Source organism: Melanotaenia boesemani, chromosome 16, assembly GCF_017639745.1.
Source record: "Melanotaenia boesemani isolate fMelBoe1 chromosome 16, fMelBoe1.pri, whole genome shotgun sequence".
Lineage (NCBI taxonomy): Eukaryota > Metazoa > Chordata > Actinopteri > Atheriniformes > Melanotaeniidae > Melanotaenia > Melanotaenia boesemani.
Window position 1 is genome coordinate 23,431,188 of NC_055697.1, and position 21,776 is coordinate 23,452,963.

At 42.4% G+C, this 21,776-nt stretch overlaps 1 protein-coding gene across 1 annotated transcript in view; it reads right to left on the reverse strand.

Annotated features, from left to right (window-relative positions):
* The window catches only part of lrpprc (leucine-rich pentatricopeptide repeat containing), a 66,379-nt gene that overhangs the window by 20,613 nt on the left and 23,990 nt on the right, over positions 1-21,776 (reverse strand). The window contains exons 23-28 of the mRNA XM_042010263.1: positions 17,383-17,590; positions 12,855-12,979; positions 10,428-10,534; positions 2,704-2,772; positions 1,447-1,537; positions 877-1,019 (exon numbers count right to left, since the gene is read on the reverse strand). Coding sequence (XP_041866197.1) covers positions 877-1,019; positions 1,447-1,537; positions 2,704-2,772; positions 10,428-10,534; positions 12,855-12,979; positions 17,383-17,590 — 743 coding nt within the window. The remainder of the gene's footprint in view (positions 1-876; positions 1,020-1,446; positions 1,538-2,703; positions 2,773-10,427; positions 10,535-12,854; positions 12,980-17,382; positions 17,591-21,776) is intronic.

Here is a 21,776-nt window from a genome sequence, read left to right on the forward strand (position 1 = left end):
GGATTCACAAGAGAAAGGCAGATGTTATTAATAAGGTCCTCAACCACTGAAATATGTTTCATCATTGTGAAACAAAACTTACATGTTATAAATTATATTTATACTAAATAAGGTGGACAGTCTGCTGCTAACATGTGCCAGACAAAATAATATTAATTTAAATTAAAATGACATGGTGCTCGTCAGTTAGGGTATTACCCTAACCTGTAGCTATTCAGAAAATTGATGGTTGAATATTAAACGGCACCCTAGTGCAGGGGTGGCCAACATCGGTCCTCGAGAGCCACAATCCTGCAGGTTTTCCAAATTTCCCTGCTCCACACCTGCTCACACCTGACTGAAATTAAATGGATCCAACAGCCTATAAGGATCTGCACAACGACTCATTAGTTTAAGTCAGGTGTGTTGGAGCAGGGAAATTTGGAAAATCTGCAGGATTGTGGCTCTCGAGGACCAACGTTGGCCACCCCTGCCCTAGTGCATAAAGATGCACAAGGGCTTATGATGTGGCGTGAGACTCCTGAGTGAGTGGATTTTCTGAGAGCAACAAGACTTTCTGAATGGCTCATTAACCAGTCCCTGTATGCTGTGTTCTTTGACCTCTGTGATACTTTGGGCCTTGCATTACAGAGACACACCAAGAGGAACCCCGTTTGCAGGAGACATATGTGCTTGGAAGAACTCTAATTAAAACTAAACTAATTGATTAATGTATGTAGAGTCACAGTGTGTTGTGATTTATGTTGTGTTGTATGTCAACAGTTTCCTGGCCTTTGCTGTCTGTTTTACCTGCTTTGCTTTATTTTTTTTGTTGGAACCTTCTGGCAATTTTTCCTCTAAATAAGAGATCTAAATCTGACAAAGCTGGGGTTTTACCTCAGGCATCTCAAAGGGAACCTCTTGACCATTATTTTTCAGGATATCTGCAAGCAAACGCAGGGTCCTCTCCCTGGGAATGATGTTCTCCTCCTGCATCTTTGTCCACGTGGCCTCTGCTTTCTGCCAGTCATTTGTCTCCTCTAAAAAACAAACAAGTGTGGGGGGATTAGAAAAAAGTTTTTCATGTGATATAAAGCTGTGACACACAGACCTATGTGAGCTGATGCTGAAGAGGTGTTTCAAACAAAGCACTTGAAGCTGAGAGAAGGCAATCAAAGCTCTAATCTGATCAACAAACCAACCCTCAGCTATGCTGTCATTTATCAAACACACCAACAAATGTGTGCTTGTGCAGGGAAGTGGGGGTAATGGGTTGACAATCAGCTTTAACACTTCAATCACTTGTTATCAACTCTGCTCTCCCCTGCAGCAATCACACCATGTCTTCTGCTTACTTCTGACCGGTCCCACTCTGTCACACACCCAAGCAAAGGTAGAAGTGGGAAGTCACAAAAGCAGAGGACAACAAAAAGGAAACAGGTGAAAAAATGAAGGACAGAGACTTACTGCAGAGCCTGAGGATGTAACTGTACATCTCATCTCTGTCACACTCAAACAGCTTGGCTGTCATCTCCACCATCTGCTCCAAGGGCTCCATCTATTCACACAAACACAATATTCACTTCAAAATACAATTTTATACATTTTCTTTGCTATTTTTTTCTCTCATGTCTGTTTGTGCATATGCATGCAGTTAGGCCCAGAAATATTTAGCCAGTTTTCATGATTTGGGCTCTCCATGCCACCACAGTGGATTTGAAATGAAACAACTGAGATGTAACTGAAGTGCAGACTTTTAGATTTAATTCATGGGTTTAACTAAAATATTCTATTGAGCATTTAGGACAATTTTTATTCATTTCAGGGGCTCAATAGTAATTGGACAATCAACTTTACTGTAAATAAAATGTTTATTTTTAATACTTTGTTGAGCAATGACTGCCTGAAGTCCGGAACCAATAAACATCACCAAACACTGGGTTTGCTCCTTTAAGAGCCTTTGCGCTCTGAAAATTGTGGTCAAGATCTGATGACTGCCGCAGACATTTCAGCATATTTCACCTATTTGCCTGAGTTGCTTTCGCAATATGTTTTGGGTCATTGTGCATCTGTACTGTGATGTGACATCCAATCAACTTTCCTGAATCCGAGCAGAAAGTAAATCCCTAGAACTTCAGATTTCATCCAACTGCCTTTGTCTGCTGTCACAGTGACCCAAAGCTGTTGGAAGCCATGCATGCCCATGCCATCTACCTGCCTCCACCCTGTTTTACACAACTTTGGAACATGAGCTTGTTCCCAGTCTTCTTCATGCTTTTTTCTTGCCACCATTCTGGTACAGGTAGAGCTTAGTTTCATTTGTCCAATGAATGCTGCTCCAGAGCTCAGTCAGCTTCTTTAGAAGGTCTTTGGTAAAGATTATAAATGCTAATGCCACACCTGGAATCAACTTCAGACCTTTTACGTGCTTGATTGATGATGGATGCATGAAGGAATAGCCCATGAAATAGCTTTAAAGTTAACTGTCCAATTATCTTTGGTCACTTGAAAAAAAGGCAGCTATTATTAAAGAGATGTGATTCCTAAAACCTTCCTCCAATTTGGATGTGAATACTCTCAAATTAAAGCTGGGAATCTGCACTTTATGGCCCATATTGATTATATAACTGTACCTTTAATATGTTGTGGTAAACAGCTAAAATAACTAAACTTGTGTCAGTGCATAAATATATATGGACCTGACTGTATGTGTGGTGGTGTTACCTGGTGATTATAAATGCATTTGTCTGCATACCACTGCAGACGTCCAGCCTTTGCTCTCAGTCCAGGGGTCTATAAAAAGAGAACAGATTATACAAGTTCAGAAAAAAAACAGGAAAACAAAAACAGATAAATGCCCAATCTATTTAGACTGTTAAAATGAAACCCTGTTTGGAGTATTTTACAACACTGACCTCAATCACCACTAGTGGGATATAGACAGGTTGATTTAATTCAACGTAAGACATCATCCATATATCTAACATAATTTTATGTGCACCAATAATAATAATATATAAAAATGCATAAAAGCAATGCACACTGATACATCAGTTGATTTGAAAATGTGTTTACAAAAGAAGCTTTTGTCCTTTAAAGCAGGTGTGGTCAAGGGTGGATTATAAAAATGACAACCCCTGACTGCAGATGTGTTCAAGGACTGCCTTTATTTGTCCTGCAAAGGACCATAACATCCAGATTGAAAAACAAACACAATAATACCACAAACCATTTGATTGTTTAACATGACTGTCATGATAATCTGAGGTCTTATTTTGCTGAAGTCTGAAGCCATTCTTCTTCTTTGGGGTCTTTTTTTCTCTATTTATAGTTGACTACAGTTGTTTTGTATTGTGTTTCATTGAGACTGTTTGCTACCATTTCATATCTTCTTTTTTTTGTCCAACATTTCTTCCTTTTCTCTTCATTTACTTTTTGTTTTTTGCATCTCATTTAGTATTTTTGGGTCTGTATGAGGGATAAAAACAACAGGCCTCTTGGGGCAATGACTGACTAACATGTCTATGAATTTATCAGATTTCCTTTGCAATTATAATCATGCATTTCCATCAGGTTTGTTCATCCTTGAGTGGTTTTGAAGCCAATAAATAAAAGCTATCAAGAAATGATTTACTTCATGGATAATAAAAACAGGTAGAAAGTAAAAGGTGTTTGCTGCCACAGTGGATAATCTTCATTATTAAATAATCTGGTTATTTCATCATTTAGTTTTATAAACGTGACAGCAGATGAAAATTTCACTTTCAGTTTCTTGTTTTGTTCAGCAGTCAATTCATTTAATGTATTGTGCTGAGGGTTAATGCACTAACCTGGCAGACCATAAAGAACATCTGACTTCATTAAACAACATGACAATATGATCTCAAATATACTGCTGCCGTTTTACAACAATGTTCTCATCAAGAAGAATAAGAAGTCCTAAACTGGATCTTAAATTGATTTAGTCCAATGAATTCAAAATAAGCCGAACGGTAGGAAAGAAGAGCTTCAGTTATTTTACTGTTTGTATAAATTTTAATCAAAATTAATCGAGAAATGAAGATCATTCATACATTTTTGAGGCTAGAACTTACAAAGGTTTTGCATTTCTGTCCTAACCCATTCCCTCCAAGCCTGATCTGACATTTGCCGTGGGTCATTATTGTCAAGGAACATTAACAATTCTAGCTTTAGAAAACATATACTGATAAGCATTGGGGAAAAGTCAAATAATCCACAAAAATGCTGAAAGTGTCCATTATTATTGTAGATAATTTGTCAAATACATCAAACTGCAGAAGTTTGAATGAACACATAAATAATTTCACAAACTGAAAGATTACTGTAAGTATTGTGTTCAACTGAGTCTCGTCCCTGAGCTTTCAGGTCACACACACAAAAAAAAACTTAACTGAAAAGATTACAAGTAAAACTTTAGGAAAAACTGATCAGTGTCTTCACTCTGCTCTGCACCACTAGTGCTCATCAAACAACACAACCAGCTTTAAATGGCTCTGACTGAGCTGTCTGCAACTGTAGTCTTCTATTTTCCAGAGATTGGTTTCTACTTTTAGGACAGAAATGATATGCAGATAAGCAGAGTATTTGCGCTGTCAATAAGGGCTGACATAGATTGATTTGTAGGCTCATGTAGCTGTGATTTAGCCTGATATATGTAGTGCCTGGATGATTATTATCATGCAAAAGCAGTGATCAGGATTTCATCTGTCTCCTGAGGCTTTGATACAATCTGAATAAGACTAGGATTGAGAAATTTCACCCTCCCTCTCTCTTCATGGTAATCTGGCTAAGAAAAACGGAAAAAAAAAAAAAAAAAAAGGACACAGAACGATCTGCCTGGAAGTTAATCTGAGCGAGGATCAGCAGCACTCAATCCTCGCTGGCCTCTTTGATGGATGTCCATCATATCGTGAGAGGGACGTCAAAGGAAAGAAAAGACAGGCCTCATCCCTCTCTGACCAACCCTCACTACTGTCATCATCCTTCCTCTTGCAATCCCCACATCCCTCAATCCCTCCCTCTTCCTCCAAATCTCTCCCGCTCCTCCTCAGTCGTTTCCCCTACCTCTCCATCCCTCTAGCTGTCCCAGGCATTATGTTCTTACCCAACCAGCCAAAGGGACAAATTAAAATGTGTAGCACTCACTCTCTCTCAATCTGTCTAATCTTCTTAGAGACTAAGGCCCAGTGCAAGTGCTCCATCTTTTTGCCTCCAATTCCCTTTACTTAGAAAAGTCTTGAGGGCTCAAAGCAGCATAACTACATGCAAACACACACTCACACAAATGTGTTTGGGTTTTGAATCCATGAGGACAAAATCTCCCTAATCTGGACCAAAACAAAATTCTCAGAAATAGGAAAGCATGTGTATATCAAAAGAATACGAAGTACAAACAAATAAACAAACTGAAAGGCACAAAAATCACTTTCAGAGAAAGATAATGGAAAAGTGTCTAGCGGGTCAGATTATCACAACAACTCTCAGTGTTACAGCCTAGTCTGCTGCCTCCTTAAGAGACTTTTGTGACCTGTAGGTGCTAAAAGATCTGTACACATTTCTCTTCATTCTTACATATATCTACAGATAAACAGCCAAAGCAGACCCTATCACCTCCACTTAACAAACCCTCTCCATCTCAGTTCCTAATGTTTCAATTCCACTAATCACCTGGCCACTTAGCCAACACACACACCCACAAACCCCTCTCCCTAACATAAAAACACATAATAGCTCACCACTCTTTAGCAATACTACCTAACCTTGACCATCACACATACGTGCACATGTGTGCCGCAGTAATAATCCTGGCCACCTGACAATCCCCTACCCAACTATGACCATTTAGCTCAAAATTGGCCACCTTTCTCTATCATTACATTTAATTAGCTGTGATTAATCAGCTGCCAATTATACCAAACAGAGCCTAAGAGAGACACCACTCTGGACTGCCACTTGACTCTCTCACAGGGAAAAAGTATTTGTGCGTCAAAGTGAGTGTGTAAGTATGCATATTTAAGCGATGAGAGATATGACTCTATTGTAGTCAACTGAGTATGACGTTTATCATGATGCAAGTGCAGACAGTGCAGTGAACTTTTTTTATTCTGTTTTTTTTTTTTTAAAGAAAAATCTATGGTCAAATGAAAAGGAACTTCTGAAATGGTTTTTCCTTACTGCACTCCAAAGAAAGAAAACTCTCTAAACTGGAAACTTTGAGAGAACAAAGTTCACCTGTTGCTTATGCATCAAAGCTGCATTGATGAGCAATTTGAAATGTTAAATTTGTCATGTCAAAGGTTTCGCTCACACCGTACAGCTGTGAATTTTACTTCTCTTCAGTTATAGGAATTATTTTAGCTTGTTTTCACCTCATTATTTGGTTAATAACATCAGTCAAAAAGGGTTTTTTGTAGGAATTTATCAGTTAAGAAGGCGGATATTTCCCTTGGATATGGGACTTGCATGTACAAACTTGCCCAAAGCACAAAATTAAAGAGAAATGTGGAGAATTTAGTGATATTTAGGGGTGAAATTGCTGACTGCAACCATCCAAACACCACTCACAACACCTTCTTGTCCATGTCTGTGTTCTTCAAAAGCTGAATTAGCCTCTAAAACAAAAAGACTAATGCAGAAACACCTCAAAGAAAGCTAGTATCACCCGCGGGAGGAAGATGTCCTGGACTTGGACTACGGCGAAGACGAAGGTGTCGCCTCAAACCTCCTCATTTCAGAGGATGAAGAGGAGGACGACGTCTTCATCACTCCTACCCATGCTGCACAACATGCGGCCTCCGTTGCTTCTCGGGATGGAGACGAGAGTGGCACACCAGCTTCTCCCCTCCCCAGCTCGGACTTTCTCGACGTGTGAAAACGCGCGGCTGCCCGACTGGCCATCCCCGGGCCCGTGGTTGTAGCTGAGACCACCAGATCCCGCTACGAAGGGAAGAGATTGCCCTTGGCCAAGAGTGCAACGAAGCAACTTCTCCCAGTCTTCCCAGAGCTGCTGGATGATGTGGCACGTTCATGGAAGGACCGCCCTTACAGCAGCAGGAGCCCGATTCCTGGGGCCTCGTCCCTCGATTGTGAGGCTATGGAGAGCCTGAGCCTGCTCCGCATGTCTCCGGTGGAGCCACTCGTTGCAGCCCACCTCCACCCCCGGCTGTCGGCAGTGTCCTCCAGGAGTCCCAGCCTGCCGTCTAAGTCTGAACGTTTTCAGTCGGCCCTGACTGAGAAGGCTTATAAGGCAGCAGTACTTTCGGCCCGGGCGCTTATTGTCCTCTCCCTGCTCACTGCTCACCAAGCCGAGTTGTGCAAGGATTTTGGACAAACACAGGACCCAGCAACGTGGGAGGAGATTCCGGTCATCACCGACCTATGTCTCCGCATCCAACGCTGCGCGGTTCAGGCCACAGGCAGAGCACTGGGAACTATGGTGCTGCAGGAACGGGCGCGGTGGCTGAACCTCGCCAACCTGTCGGATAGGGAGAAGGATGAGATGCTGGACATGCCCATGGTCCCGGAGGGGATTTTTGGCTCTGCATTGGCCTCAATGCAACAGCGTTGTGAAGCCAAGAATAAGGAGGATGAAGCTCTCCAGTTCTGCCTCCCTCGGAAACCTCCTACTCCCTCTCTGCCTGTGCAGCGCACAAAATCATGGACAGCTCAGTGGTGACACCTGCTGTTCCCTGGTGGAGGGCGGTTGCCTCTTCCGGGACAGCGGCAGCGGTGCACCCGTCGCTGTGCTATCATCTCGGACGTGATTGCACAGCGCAGTACAGGAACCATTGCGCTGTTTCGCCGAGGGAGGGCGCTACCGCATCACGGGTAGAGCCTCCTATGGCGGACGGGCTGCAGAATGCGCCCCCTCCCTCCCTCAGGTGGGAGAGGTGGGCCACACACGCAGCCCCACCCTGGGTGTTAAGGACGATTTCGAGGGGGTATAGGTTGCAGTTCGCCACCGTTCCCCCTCGTTTCGCCGGCATTTTGCATTCCCAGGCTCAAGGGGAGACAGCTCACGTTTTACAGGGGGAAATCAGCTCCCTGTTAAACAAGGGAGCAATTTGTGTTGTACCTCCTGCACAGTGTCAGAGCGGGTGCTCGGTCTCCAGCGGTCCCGCAAAAACTTTCTGGAGCTTTCGGCGGTATTCCTCTCCCTGAAGCATTTCCTCCTGTCCCTCGTGGCCATCATGTCCTGGTAAGGACGGACAATACAACAATGGTGGCGTACATCAACCGTCAATGGGGGTTGCGCTCCCACCAGTTACAAATGCTGGCACGCAGACTGATCCTCTGGAGCAGCAATCGCCTCCTCTCTCTGAGGGCGACGCACGTCCCAGGAGTCCTGAATACGGGCACGGACTTATTGTCCAGAGGCGCGCCTGTTTATGGGGAATGGACTCTGCATCCAGAGGTTGTGGGACAGATTTAGATCTATTACGGTCGGGCCACAGTGGATCTGTTCTCATCAAGAGAAAATGCGCACTGTACTCTGTTTTATTCTCTGCGCAGCATGGATGCTCCCCTGGGCGTAGATGCACTAGCGCACGTTTGGCCGCCTGGGCTTCTTTACGGGTGGAGTGGTGTCATAGGCACGGCCATGTTCCTTTTCAGTGCCTGGTGGGGGTGATTTTGTCATTCTTGCAGGACCTGATTGACAGGAAGAAAGCCTTCTCCACAGTAAAAGTGTACTTGGCAGCTATTGCTGCCTGTCACGTGGGGTTTGGGAAGCAAACAGCGAGTCAGCACCCGTTGGTCTGCCGCTTTATGAAGGGCGCATGCAGGCTTCTTCCTGTGTCCAGACCGCTGGTACCACCGTGGGATATGGCAGTGGTTCTAGAGGGGCGTAAGGGCCCTCCCTTTGAGCCATTGGAGGGGGCAGGTTTAAAACACATTTCCCTCAAGATGGTGTTGTTGCTAGCTCTGGCGTCAGCTAAGCAGGTCAGCGACATCCATGCGCTTTCGGTGCACCCGACATGCGCCCAGTTTTCTCGGGCGGTGTGAGAATGATTTAAGGTGGTGGGCTCATGTTCTCCTACTAAAAGATTAGTAGTCAAAATTAGTTAACATAGCCCATTTCTTTGATTGTGGCAGAATCTAATAACTTGGATTTGGACCTAAAAGATGGTGATCAAAGATGCCAATACCAATGGTGGGACATGACATGTTACAATTATTTGTATGGCAATTACTGTAATTGTCAAGTAAAATTTTCTAATAATGAAAGCCCTGCCAATCATGAGACAAAAGAAGTATATCACATGCAAATCATTGACATTTTTAACATGAGGCATACAAGCAAAGATCTAAGCTGTAATGACACAGTTCCTACAGATAACGGTGAGAGAAAGTAACCTCAAGTGATTTTGTTTTCTTAACCAGTTGTAAGACATTTAAGGTTTTCACTAATGTAATGTTGGTTTGAAATGCCCCCATAACATGTCATTGGGATTAAAATCAGACCTGTTTGTTCCTTGACCAGGTCAACTGTACATCTAGTCTTTTTACAAAGCAGGGACAATCTCACACATTACTGGCATGAAGCTGAGTATTACAAGTAGGATAGAAGCCATCACAATAACATGCTGATAATATTTAAGAGGTTCTGAATCCTCATGAGGGACAAATCCCTCTTTTAGTGCACACCAGGACATGAGATAGAGTCATGTCGGAGTGAGGGAGTTCAAATATTCCTTCCTCTGTTTTGTTCTCATCCTTATCAGACAACATAATGGCCTTGTCTTTCATTCTCTGATGTCAGGCTCATCCCTTTTTTCATCTGTTCATCAACCTCTCTCTGTGCTGCTGCCTCCGGTTTTATCCATGTGAAAATCGCTTATCTACCCGCTTTGCCTCTCTCTTTTTCCTCACACTAATCTACAGGGCTTATAGCAGGACTTAAGATGACAAAGATATAAATATTAATGAAATATTCAGGTCAGATGATTTACAATAACAAAAAAGAGGATGGCAATTCAATCCTGCATGTCCTCTGCAAGCCTCAGGCTGAGGCCTGTGACAATTGTGCAGATGGCGGGGACCATTTTTCATCAAGTACATTTACTTAATTGGAGAAGCCCATATTTTATGGTTAACTTATGAAGGATGTTTAATTTAAATAAACAAACAAACAAAAAAGGAACCTTCAAATAAAGAATCATGACGTGGAAGCTCTTACCCTGACCCCTTACTATAGGTTTGAGGACAGAAAATAAGTAACGCTTGTCTCCCGTTGATGTCATGAGTTCATGTAACAGGTACATTAATACTTGAGATTGCCTAAGTTCATTCAGCAGTCATCCTTTCTGTTTAAAACTTGACCTCATATAAAAAAAAAACAGAAAAAAATGGGGAATGTGTTTCTTAAAGCAGTAGTTCAAAACACACCAATACAGCTACTCTGTGATTACATGAGAAAGCATGCATACCTCGATGATCTTTTTAGCTTCCCTGTAACGGCCCGTGTGCAGGAACGCGAAGAACAGATCATACAGCATAATCATCTCCCCCTGCTCCTGACTAACAAAGTCCATAGCTGAGGAGAAACAGAGCAGAGAAAGGTCATTAATAATAATAAAACTTTCTGAGGTAATCAAACACACCACACACATCATCATATCCCTCAAATTCTATTATTTTGCACCTAGGCTGTCCTGGTAAACTTGCTAAAGCGCTCTTCTCAGCGTTGCATACTGGTACCTACACACACAGAAACACACAAACCTTTAGTTATCCAAATGGACCTACATATTTAGTTAAGCCAAGGATGACGAAGGAATCCCTCTCCCTTTATTTGCTCTCACTTGAGGACATAATGTGCTGCTTTTTGGACTTAATCCCTCAGAAATTCATTTATGGTCCAGATGTAATATGGACAGGTTTGCAGGTAAGTTTCTGACTATATTTCTCTTCTATGTGAAAATCCTGGTTTTCTAAACTTAAGATTGAAGACATTTTCAGGCTGAAAGCTTCTTTTGTGTCTTCCTCTTATTGGAAACTGGCTCAGTGGTTGCCATGGCTGCCCACGTCTCACACGAACCATTTTAGTTTTGTGTTGATACCTCGCCTCAAACCAAGGTCGGAAATATGGGTGAAAATCTTTTGTAAAATGTCTTTTGGGATCATTGAAAACTAGTCTGCCTGAAGACTGTGGTTCTAGTTCATTTTTGTGGTTATTTTAAAAAGTAGGTTTTCAGACGGTCTAACAACACGAGTGCTCAGGATGAGCCATTGTGCAGGAGGCTATGGCCCTCAGCACGCACTCACACTGAAGTCTGGTTAAGTGTGATTCAGTGTTTTATGTCAAAAGTCATCATAAACTCGTGCTTAAATTATAAAGTGGGAAACGTAATAATTTGGTCTGTTTCTGGTCGATTCTGCTTTACGTGCCTTGGCCTGAAAATGGTCAAACTTGCCTGTTTTTGAGGGTGCAGTGACAAACGGAGGATTTGTCATCATTTGGGATGTGTGGGAATGAAAGGCAATGAGATGAAGAGGTGCTCCACACACACTCTCAGCCGCTTGGCCTTGTGACATGTTGAGCTCGACCTTTTCACCGCGCTGCTGTCGAGATCCAGGGCGACTGATCCAAATGTGACTGCCTGACGTGCTTCACTGCGACCCTGGTCTAAATGTTTCTGACCCTCTGGCCCGCTTATGCTCTCTTGGAATTGCTGGCGCTTATTGCGTGTGTGTTTAATGCAGAAACACTGAATGGGTACTTTGAGTACACACTCACAAAGGAATGATGAAAGGTTTCAGTCAATCAGGAGAAAAAGTTGGATCAGACTGAGCTAGAGATAAGAATCCAGCTGTTAGCAACAGTGACAGAGGGCACTCTTTTATTTAACTTTCATGAGGCCAATTACACATTATAAGCCTTTAGCATCTGGCTTTTAAACATAATTCCAAAATCAGTCTGCAGGGGTTACAGATTGTTGGTGGAGATAGCTCAGCATGACGCAGATTGGAACCCAACATCAGGGTGGAAATTCTCACGGAGGATACTGCAGGGTTACAAGGTGGGTGCAGCTCACTTCTTCTTTTCACAAACATGTTTACCAGCTGTAATGTCTGACACTGACTCAGAAAACTCAGACAAAAAGAGAGGAGACTGATTAATATTTTTAAGGTCATCAAAACAGGAGGGAGCTCAATCTCTGTCCTGCTGTGTAGGGTTGATGTTCACGGTGCAATCAAAAATAGCAAACCAGCCTAGTTATCTCAAAGTTGTGGTTATCAGAAAATATGGTCCAACACAGCCTGTAGGATGCAATGTAATGCCATGATATGTCCCCACAGGAGGTGGTAGTATTTACTGGACCAACAAGTTGTTGCTGTCAGACATTGAACATTAACACACAGCTGGCAATGGGAAAGAGTTTAACTGGCTATTTGAGTGGGTATACCCATGTTTTTAAAAGAATACTTTAAAGATTGTATTTCTGGTGTAAAAATGGGACCAGTTTCACCTGCAAAAAAGGTCCAGTTTGTGTTGCAAACACATGTACATGACTATAAACAGAAGTGACGTGGGACAGACCTTATGTGTAAATAGAAAAGGAAAAAAAAAAAAAAAAAACAGCGTAAAATGCCCTGTTCAGTATAAATATATACCATCCACATATCAAATGTTCTTTGCATAATGACTTAGTTTATTAGATGCTTTCCAGAACAAAATGTGAATTAACTGGCTAAATCCCAAAAAAATCCTATTAACACTGACATAAATCCAAAATAATAAATTCTTTAGCTCCGGTTATGCTTTTTTATGCATGTGGTGACCATTAGCACTCTGTCTATTAAATGATTTGTAGATTGATCAGAAAACAGGGCAGGGGAGACTAACATCTAACCTTTCTGCAGCAGATCTGTGTCTCCTTTCTCCACCAGAGCAACAATGATGTCATGGATGCGCGGGAGTTGGTTGTAGAGCTTCTTACACTCCAGCGCCGCTTCGAGAGCTCCAGAAACATCGTTACTGCAGACACACACACAGAAGAGTGGACAGAGTGAGTTAGATACCGGTCCGTCCAATCACTCATATACAGGATTGTGTCTGTGTAGAATAAAGAGTGTATCATGGGGTGTTAACCCTGTGGCCTCCAATTCAAGAACCATGACCCACCTCAACAATACGGGCCTTTGAATTTATGACAGCACAACTGTGACTGATGAAGCCTTTTGGCCCCAATACATCATTCTCACGCAACCAGGCACACTCTCACACACCTGGCTGTGAGGGCCTAATGACTCTCTGGACAGGCTTTTAGAGGCAAAGCAATACAGCAGATAAAAGGACTCATCTGATCTTTCCCCTCCCTGCTCAGCCTCCAGCTTCTTTGTGCTCCCTTTCTTTTGTCCACCCCGAACCTCTTTAACCTCCACTCATTTCCTCCTCTCTCATTTCCCTTTCCCTCCAGATCTTCACACTTCCCTCTTCCTTTACTTTCTCGCCATCTTCTTTTTTGATTTCACCCTGTCAGCTCTCACTCCCCCTACGATGACCTCGCAGCACAGCTGAGCAATTTAGCGCAAAATATGACAACAGTTCTCGCCAATGTACACACAGCTCGCGCCCCTTCTTCTCATGTCATCTCTTTCTCGCCTGGTCTATCCCGCCAACCTCCCTACTTTGCAACAAAAGAGCGTACAGAGGAAGGATGTACGCCCTGATAACAAGAGAAGAAGAGGGAGGAAGATAGAGAGAGCAAGTGAGCGAGCATGAAAGACCACTTCAATTCCCTCTATTGTGACAGCGCTGCCATCAATCTGTTGATTGGGTAATTACCATGTCAATCACGCAGAGGTCAAAGCAGATTTGGCACCCATTGGGGAGGCAGGGGGTAGAGTGAGTGAGTGTTACAGAGTGAGTGAACAGGTATAATTTCTAAAGTGTTTTCTCTAATCAATTAGGCAAGCGGAGATGCTAAATATGCCCAAAATGACCCAACTACTTGGAAATTTATATATATATATATATATATATAAAAAAGACAAAAACATTTGACCTTGTCTGGTTCTGTGAGGCAGGAGCACAAGAGTGTGATAGAGGAGAGGAGGAGGAATGGAGTTATTAAGGCTGGAAGGCAAAGAGGTCTGCTAATTGAAATGAAGAGGGACAACATTATTCAGCAGTGCCAGTCAAGAGGCTGTTCAACCGCACAACAGTCTGATTGAACAATACAGAAGAGAGATTTCTGAAAATGAGAGGAAGAGCACAGAGACTGAATGGAATAGGGAAGGAGGCATGGATGTGTGTAGTTTACTCCAAATGAAGGATGTGAGAAATAAATATGAGGAAAAATGTGCAGAACACTTTATGATCACAATGAGTTGCATTTATAAGCTGCATTAAGTTCATTCTTGCGCATGGAGTGATTTCATGTTGGCGGACATTTCATCTCTGCTATCTGTCCACCTCATTCTTCTCCTCGAACATGTACTTATAATCCCTTCTTCCTAATGAGACATCAAAAGAAAAAAAACCAAAAAGAAGAAGAAAAAAAAAGGGGTCTGGAGTTGCAATTACACCCCGTCTCTTTGCCCGCTGATCCACCCCCTAAAAAGAGCTAAAGATGTCGAAAGATGGATAATTTCCCCTAGGTACAATTTAACTGTCACTTTGCGTTGCCATTTACTGCAGCGCACAGCCCTGTTAATGTCCCCAACTTTGCATGTCAGCCACTTTCCAGCCAATTAAGCCCTGAAAAAATAACGAGTGGCTTGCTCGGTGGAAACCTGAAGGATTAGACAAGGAAGCTCATTTCGACCCCCCCAGCTCTCTCCCTCTCGGTCCCATTCTTTTGTTCAGGGGAAGATGGGCAGGTCTGCTATACAGCCACTGTCCTCGTGTGTGGGAGAATGAGGTGTCTGTGTCTCCAAATGCAACAAGACTGTGATCATGACACCCCTAGCCTGCTGTTACTTGTGTGCAGGAACGGAAGTTACTTATTACTGACATTATTCACGCCCCCCTAACAGGTAACTGTGTGTAAAAAGCTCTTAAAGGTTTCATTCATTCTGAATACTATGACCAAGTTTATAAAGCTGACATAGAAACTTGTAGTTTTTTGAACAGCTAGCTATACATACAGCAGACATACAGAATTATTAAGTTTCTGTTTCTATTCAAGTTAACCTATAGCACCTAATCATACCTAAACTCTCTATGCCTTACCAACCAATCATTCATCCACAAACCCCTAAACATTTTTTACAAGAATCAAACAAATATTCCAAGAGGGCAGAAGTCCAGCAAAGCTGAAAAAGGAGATCCTAAATAGATGTAAAAAGTTTATCTCCATTGTCTCCTTTCTGTTAAATTTTTAAATTAGAAAAAATTACATTAAATAGAAAAAAAAAACAACTTCAAACTTTTTGATTGCTAATGAAGTTGCATCTTTCAACATCTTTTCTGCATTGTTGATTCAACTTTTGATTCAACTCTAAGATCATTTACTTTGATTTTTCAGCTCATACTGCTTTTATTTATCTAATCAAGTTTTCTTATTTTATACTTTGTGTCTTTTCAGCTCTGTACCCACCTTCTCCTATTCCATCACCACACTGCCGCCTTATCACACGACCTTTTACTTTTTCGTTTTGTCAGATTCATTAGCATTTACTGTCGCTAATCACTTCCTCAAGGATGGCAATCTGAGCTAGCTGCCAGCTAGCACCGTGGCAGGTTAGCACACACAATGCTGAGTGGATGGGTATGAAGGCTAACGGGGCGGCACATGTGATGGGCTGTCAAGGGCTAATCTGCCAGAGAAGTGTTCATTAAGTCATTAGCGCTGACGTAGCGATGAGATGGGTGCAGGCGGGAATGATGCCTGCTTTGTCCTCTTTTATCGCTTTCCTCCACACCCTCCCCCTTCGAATGTCTGTTTGTCCGCTGACTGACGGAATGAAGAGGTGGAGGCGAATGGATGATGAAAGATAAAAAGAGAAGAGAGAGAGAGGAGACAGATTCAACTGGAGTGCAATAGTCAAGTGTTGGGGTACTTAAAGGTGCCCTGAAACTGAAGATTTCACACTTTTAATGCACTTTTAAATAAAAGACAAATTTATGAAAGTATCTATTAACTACGAGCCCAACAGGCTCACATACCTCTTGTAACAGAGCTTAAATATGATAAGATCATATTTTGTAAGAAGAAGAATCTGGCCAAATCAGTTTTGGAAAGGAAAATGTAAATTTTAAGTGATGATGTATGCTGTTTATTGTTTAAAGAGGCCAATAACTCCTTCATCAACTGTCAAACAACATTTTATCTGCAAACTAAGAAAATAAACAAACCTCTTACAGACAGATGATGACAGGATACCAGCAGCTATACTGTTGTCCTATGTTCATGGGTATGTGCTCACTGCTGTATCAGTTGGAGGGTGTACAACTGGCCCTTGATTTGTGAGCAGGGGCTGCAGTAAGCTGCTGCTCGTGTTTGTGTTTTGGCTGCTGTTGATGACCCAGGAGTAAATTAGCCCACTAATCTGACAGAGGTAGTGATTAACGAGTGAACCTGGAAAGTCTGCTTGTACTGGAGACCAGACTTGTGGCAACACAAACAGACGAGGAGAGGAGCACCGTTCTGTGTATCTTCATGTGTGTGTTAGCATCATTTGCAAAGGTCTACCTCCGTGAATGAACGTAAGACATGTGCAGGATGCCCATTTAAGTGGTGACAGGCCCCTATCAGCACACTGTCTATGGTAAATCCAGCAATTAGTGCTCTGTACATAATTAACATGCTAATGAGCTGATGGTGTTAAAAGCTCCTCTCACGGAAAAAAAAACACACACACATACATTGAGTAACATACACATCCTGAATAGAGTTTAAAGGTGTGGCAGTACCAGTGACCCAACAGCCGATGTTTGCTAACATTCATTTGCATACTTGCATTATGAGAAGAAGCATTGGTGGCCATCTCTCACCACTCACTCACACACACATATGTACTTTTAAACCCTCAGAGGATAGCAGTGGGTGTTTCAGGAGATCAGGGGTGGGGGCTCATGGGGAGAGGTTGCAGCTGGCGCATCCTCAAACAAACAAAACCTGGCTGTAGCACACATACACGCTCACACATGAACGTAAATGAGCAATTTCCACATCCTCTCCCTGTCTGAATCACTGACCCAGAATATAACCCCAGCTATGATCACAGGGAGGGATGAATGACTCATTGAGATACACATACATACACACACCTGGCAACAAGCTTTGGCAGATGAGGACCCAAATCTGAAAACAAAAAAGTGAGCTTGTTGGCTGCTTAGTGGACAACGTGCCACCAAAAAAAAAAAAAAAAGTTTCAACATAAAATCTGAATGTTTTGTGATTTGTAACACTGCCACTTCTCATTTTGTTTTACCTGTCCAGGTAAGCAGTAACCCAGGGCGAGCAGAGATTGGCGGTGAGCTTGGTCAGTCCTAGGGTGAAGATGGTGTCCTGCAGCCGCCGGACGGCAGAGACACCGGCCTTGGCCGCTACACCATTGAGCATGTGAAAGATGGCGGTGTTGTGTGTGTCGTTTAGAACCACCTCCTTCTCCTTCATCTCTTTCAGGATGTCCACTGCCTCTGTGAAGGAGAAAAAAAGGAGAGAAGTGTGGGACTTTTGAAGAAGTAACCCAAGAGTGATTTCAAGATAAAGTGAAAAAAGGACAAATAAAGAGGAGGAGAAAGATATAACACAGAGAGATGTGAAGAGAGAAAGTGAGAGGTGGGCAGAGCTCGGCTGGGAGAAGAGTAGGGTGTGTGAATATGATAAAAGGCCCCTTTAGCTAATTCCATGTGGGGAAAACAAACCCATATTAAAACAGCATTTTGCACCCAGCAGGGATGCAAATCCATCCCCGTATAATGCCAACTCTGTGCTAATTGCTACTTGCGGTTTTCTAAACGAGACTACAATTACCAGACCCCTACAATGGAGGCCAGCTTTTTGCTGTGGCCATGTGGAAAGCACTTGGGGGGGCTAAATTATAGGTATGTGGCGACAAGGGCCCATCGTGGCCCCAGCAAGACCTCGGTAAGCAGGCTGAGGGGTGGATCGGTTTGGTCAAGTCCAGCCGGTAATGGAGGGCTTTTTACTGGGCCAAGCGCCCATCTGGCCAACACTAAAGGGCTAAATGGTGAAAAGAGAGTGTAGAATGTGTGTGTATATGTTCAGCATCTGCATAAAGTAATTAAGATGTGTTTACCATCTATTTAGACAGCTGCTAATGGGCTGTCAGTGATATAGCTGCTATCCACCACAGACACTAATCTTTACAGCATCACTAAGAAGGGAGGAGATGGACAGATGCAGACACACTCAATATATTTGAATGGTCTTCATTAAGCCTCCAACTGCAGGAAATAACAACTTCTTGCTAAAAATGTCCTCAGCAAAAAATCTTTGCTTCCCTCACGGGTGTATATTTGAGCAAAAACAGACATAAAATCAACTTTAAGTGAATAAATGTGGGTTTAATGATTGCTATACCTGCATAGCTGTTAACACAACAAAAACCCCTCAGACAAGAGTGTCACTCTATACCAGGAACCCACATTCATAAAACACTCAGGGGCTGAGAAACAGGGCCACTGGTGAGTGCTTTGGCATCCTAATTTCAGTCTGCCTCTCCATCAGTCCACCTCCCTGTGCCAGTTGTTATGGTAATGGGAACGAAAGGAAGTCACAGATTTAATGGGACAGGGGGGAAAAAAAAAGAAGGAAGTGTGGATTAAGGATGATAGTGTGGGAAGGAGAAATGGCAAAACAGGAAGGGGGTTAAAAGCAAGACCATAAGAGATAGAGGATTTTTGTCAAAGGGGCTATAATTGATTAGTTAAATGGGGATTTTTCATGAAGAATGGAAAAGGGCAAATCTCAATGCTACCCAGTATTGTTCTCTTTTGGCCATTAGTTTGTTGCAGTTTTGTACTTTTTATGTTATAAAAACATCAAAGAGGAATTCAAGAGGAGAGTTCTCGCACCCTTTTCAACCCTCATTCACTGGTATGCTGTAATTCAGCTCTCAAACTATGCTTTAAACTAGTTGGCTCTGCAGCACGAGTGGATAAGTTCCAAACTTTTGTCTCGAAACATCTGGTGGACAGAACAAAGTCAAGAATTTTATGCTGATGAGAGTTCTCATCAGAATGCTTATTAGCAGCTCTATTATTGAGCTAAAGCACTGAAAACCAGCGATGTGAATCATGTTTTTAACGCTTGTTTTCTCTGAGATAAAACCAACAAAGATCACAAGTTTCAGTGTTTTGTTGCATGATTCATCAAATTTTAATAACAATTTAGACTTTTCCACAATTCTGAGCAGTATAACTGACCAAGGACAACTATCAGGCAGCATTTCATGGTTCTGTACCGTAATTACACATTATCCTTCCATCACTGCAGCTGCCTCCATCCCTCAAACTCAATACAATACAGTATGGCAGCTGCTTGTGTTGAGAGGAAGAAACCGAAGTGTCTTTCAGGAGTTGTTTAGGAACATATTGTCAAAGACTACAGAAAGGCGGACGTTGGTTGATAAGAAAGGGAAAGTAAATTCAGTTGTCTGGAAAAAACAGGTTTTGAGTCAGACTTGCAATGAGTGTAAGATTTGCTACATGGTACTTACTGTGTAAGACAACTAATTTAACCATTTGGAGTTTGCCCATGACGTGGTTATGACCAAGCAGGAAAACAACAAAACTCCTAACCGGAAACACGTTTACTGACAAGGGAAACACTATTTAATGACACAAATGTCTTGTCAACCCAGTTCTCAGAGACATAAGGACGATCATATCAAGTTTGGTTTGCCAATGAAGGCTGATGGGGGTGTGGGGGGGGGTTCACAAGCATGCTGTAAAAACACTTTTCTCACATGTTTGGTTTTTATCAGCAGCAAAAAGCAAAGACACAAGACTTGCTGAAAGCTGAAATTACAGGGAGGGAAAGTATCACTGGGAAAATAAACGCCTTATTAGCTAAAATCACTACCTAAAGATGGTCAGAAGAACAAATTGATCACAGATGGTGCCATCAGCATAAACAATATCTCTGTAATACCTTTACCTGGTGCCAAGTCTGTTAGATCATTTCAGATCTAACATATTCTCTCTCCCTGCCTCCTTCCATCTACCCGTACCTCTTTCCATCATTTATGACAGACCCGTTAATCACCGAGACCAATGGCTCGGAGCTGATCTGCCCAAATGGAGCTATACTAGCTTACATCCCTCCATCCAAACCTCCCCCATGGTGTTCTCTCTCCATCTCCCCCTTCATCCGTTCGTTGAGCCAGTATGCATATCCATCAGCTCAGCCGAGCATCGTGGCCAGCACAGCGAGCCAAACCCCGCACACATACACGCATCAAGAGACGGGGAGGCAGACAGGCCAGGTAAACAAACATCACACAGCCCAATGGTTCATCTAATGTCCATGACTTGACTGCTAGTGATGTCTCCTTTCAGAAAGACACACAAGACACTAAAGATGAACCCAAGACCATCTGAAGCCAGAACAAGTTGAGTTTACTAAAGAGGGAGGTTGGACCGATTGAGGAAGAGGAGCAAGGGCAGGTCAAAGAGATGCTCAGTGATAGAGAAGACGTGTTTAATAAAGCAAAAGGAGAGAAGCAAAAATTGGAGGTGAAAGCCATGTTTAGCATCTTGAAGCCCATGTTGGAGTGTGGCAGGTTCAGTGAGTCACATGATTAACAGATTAAAATCATTCTGATATCTGGTATACAAAGAGATGATCTTATGATAGATTATTATATCATTAGTGATAGAAAAAAAACAACAAATAGTTACAGATATAAACTGTGTTGATGGCTGCTGAGATTGCTCAAAATTACATTGAACAATAATAAAGTAAGTTAAAGGGGCTGAATGGTGGAAACTAAGGTTGAGAATAAGCTCATTTTTATCTAATAAATGACACAAATGCTGCAACGCTTTTACTGGTTTTAAACCTGGAACTTAAACAGATGTCAATACTTTTCATTTAAAACTTTATGCATTGACTTTAAAACCAGAAAACCTTATTAATCCTGGAAGGGAAATTGAATTGTTCTTTAAGGGAAACTTGAAACATACTGACTCTGAGCATTGTAATGCTGCTCGTAAGAGCTTAACAGAAGTGCTAAAAGTTAATGTGTGACATGTTTAATGAGTATCGTGTGCACTTATAAGTTAAAATGAGCTTACTGAATACACTAATCATCCATTTAAAAAGTTTATTTTTAACATTTAGGCTGAAAAGGAGGGGGTGAGTTATTAGTTAGTAGAGCACTACTATTCTTGTTCCTACAAGCTAATCTTTTAGCAGAAACTATCACATACGTAAAGTGATAATGGCTGCATGGACAAATATGAGTGTTAAAATGTTCATGATATAGATGAGGACTAAGCAGCAGAGGGAAATTAGGTAGGTTTGGTAGAAGGAGGAATTAATAATGAACAGTCACAGAGCGAGGTGGTGAAAGGAAGGCGACCAGAATAAAGTCAAAAGGGTGACGAAAGACAAAAACAAAGTTGCCTGATGAGCTATGACGGGAGGTTTTGAAACAGGGGCACAAACAACAAAGCCATTAAAGCTGGTGAGAGCTAAAGCAAGTTGCCAGAAGACATGATCCTCAGCTGGGCCTGGTGTGTGCTGGGAGCCACGCGGACCAGCGCCTGGGTGGGGACAGGCTAAAATCAAGGTTACCCATGTGTGCTAATGTGGCTGACAAGCGTTGCCTCCATATGCACACTCTGGCTAATGGCA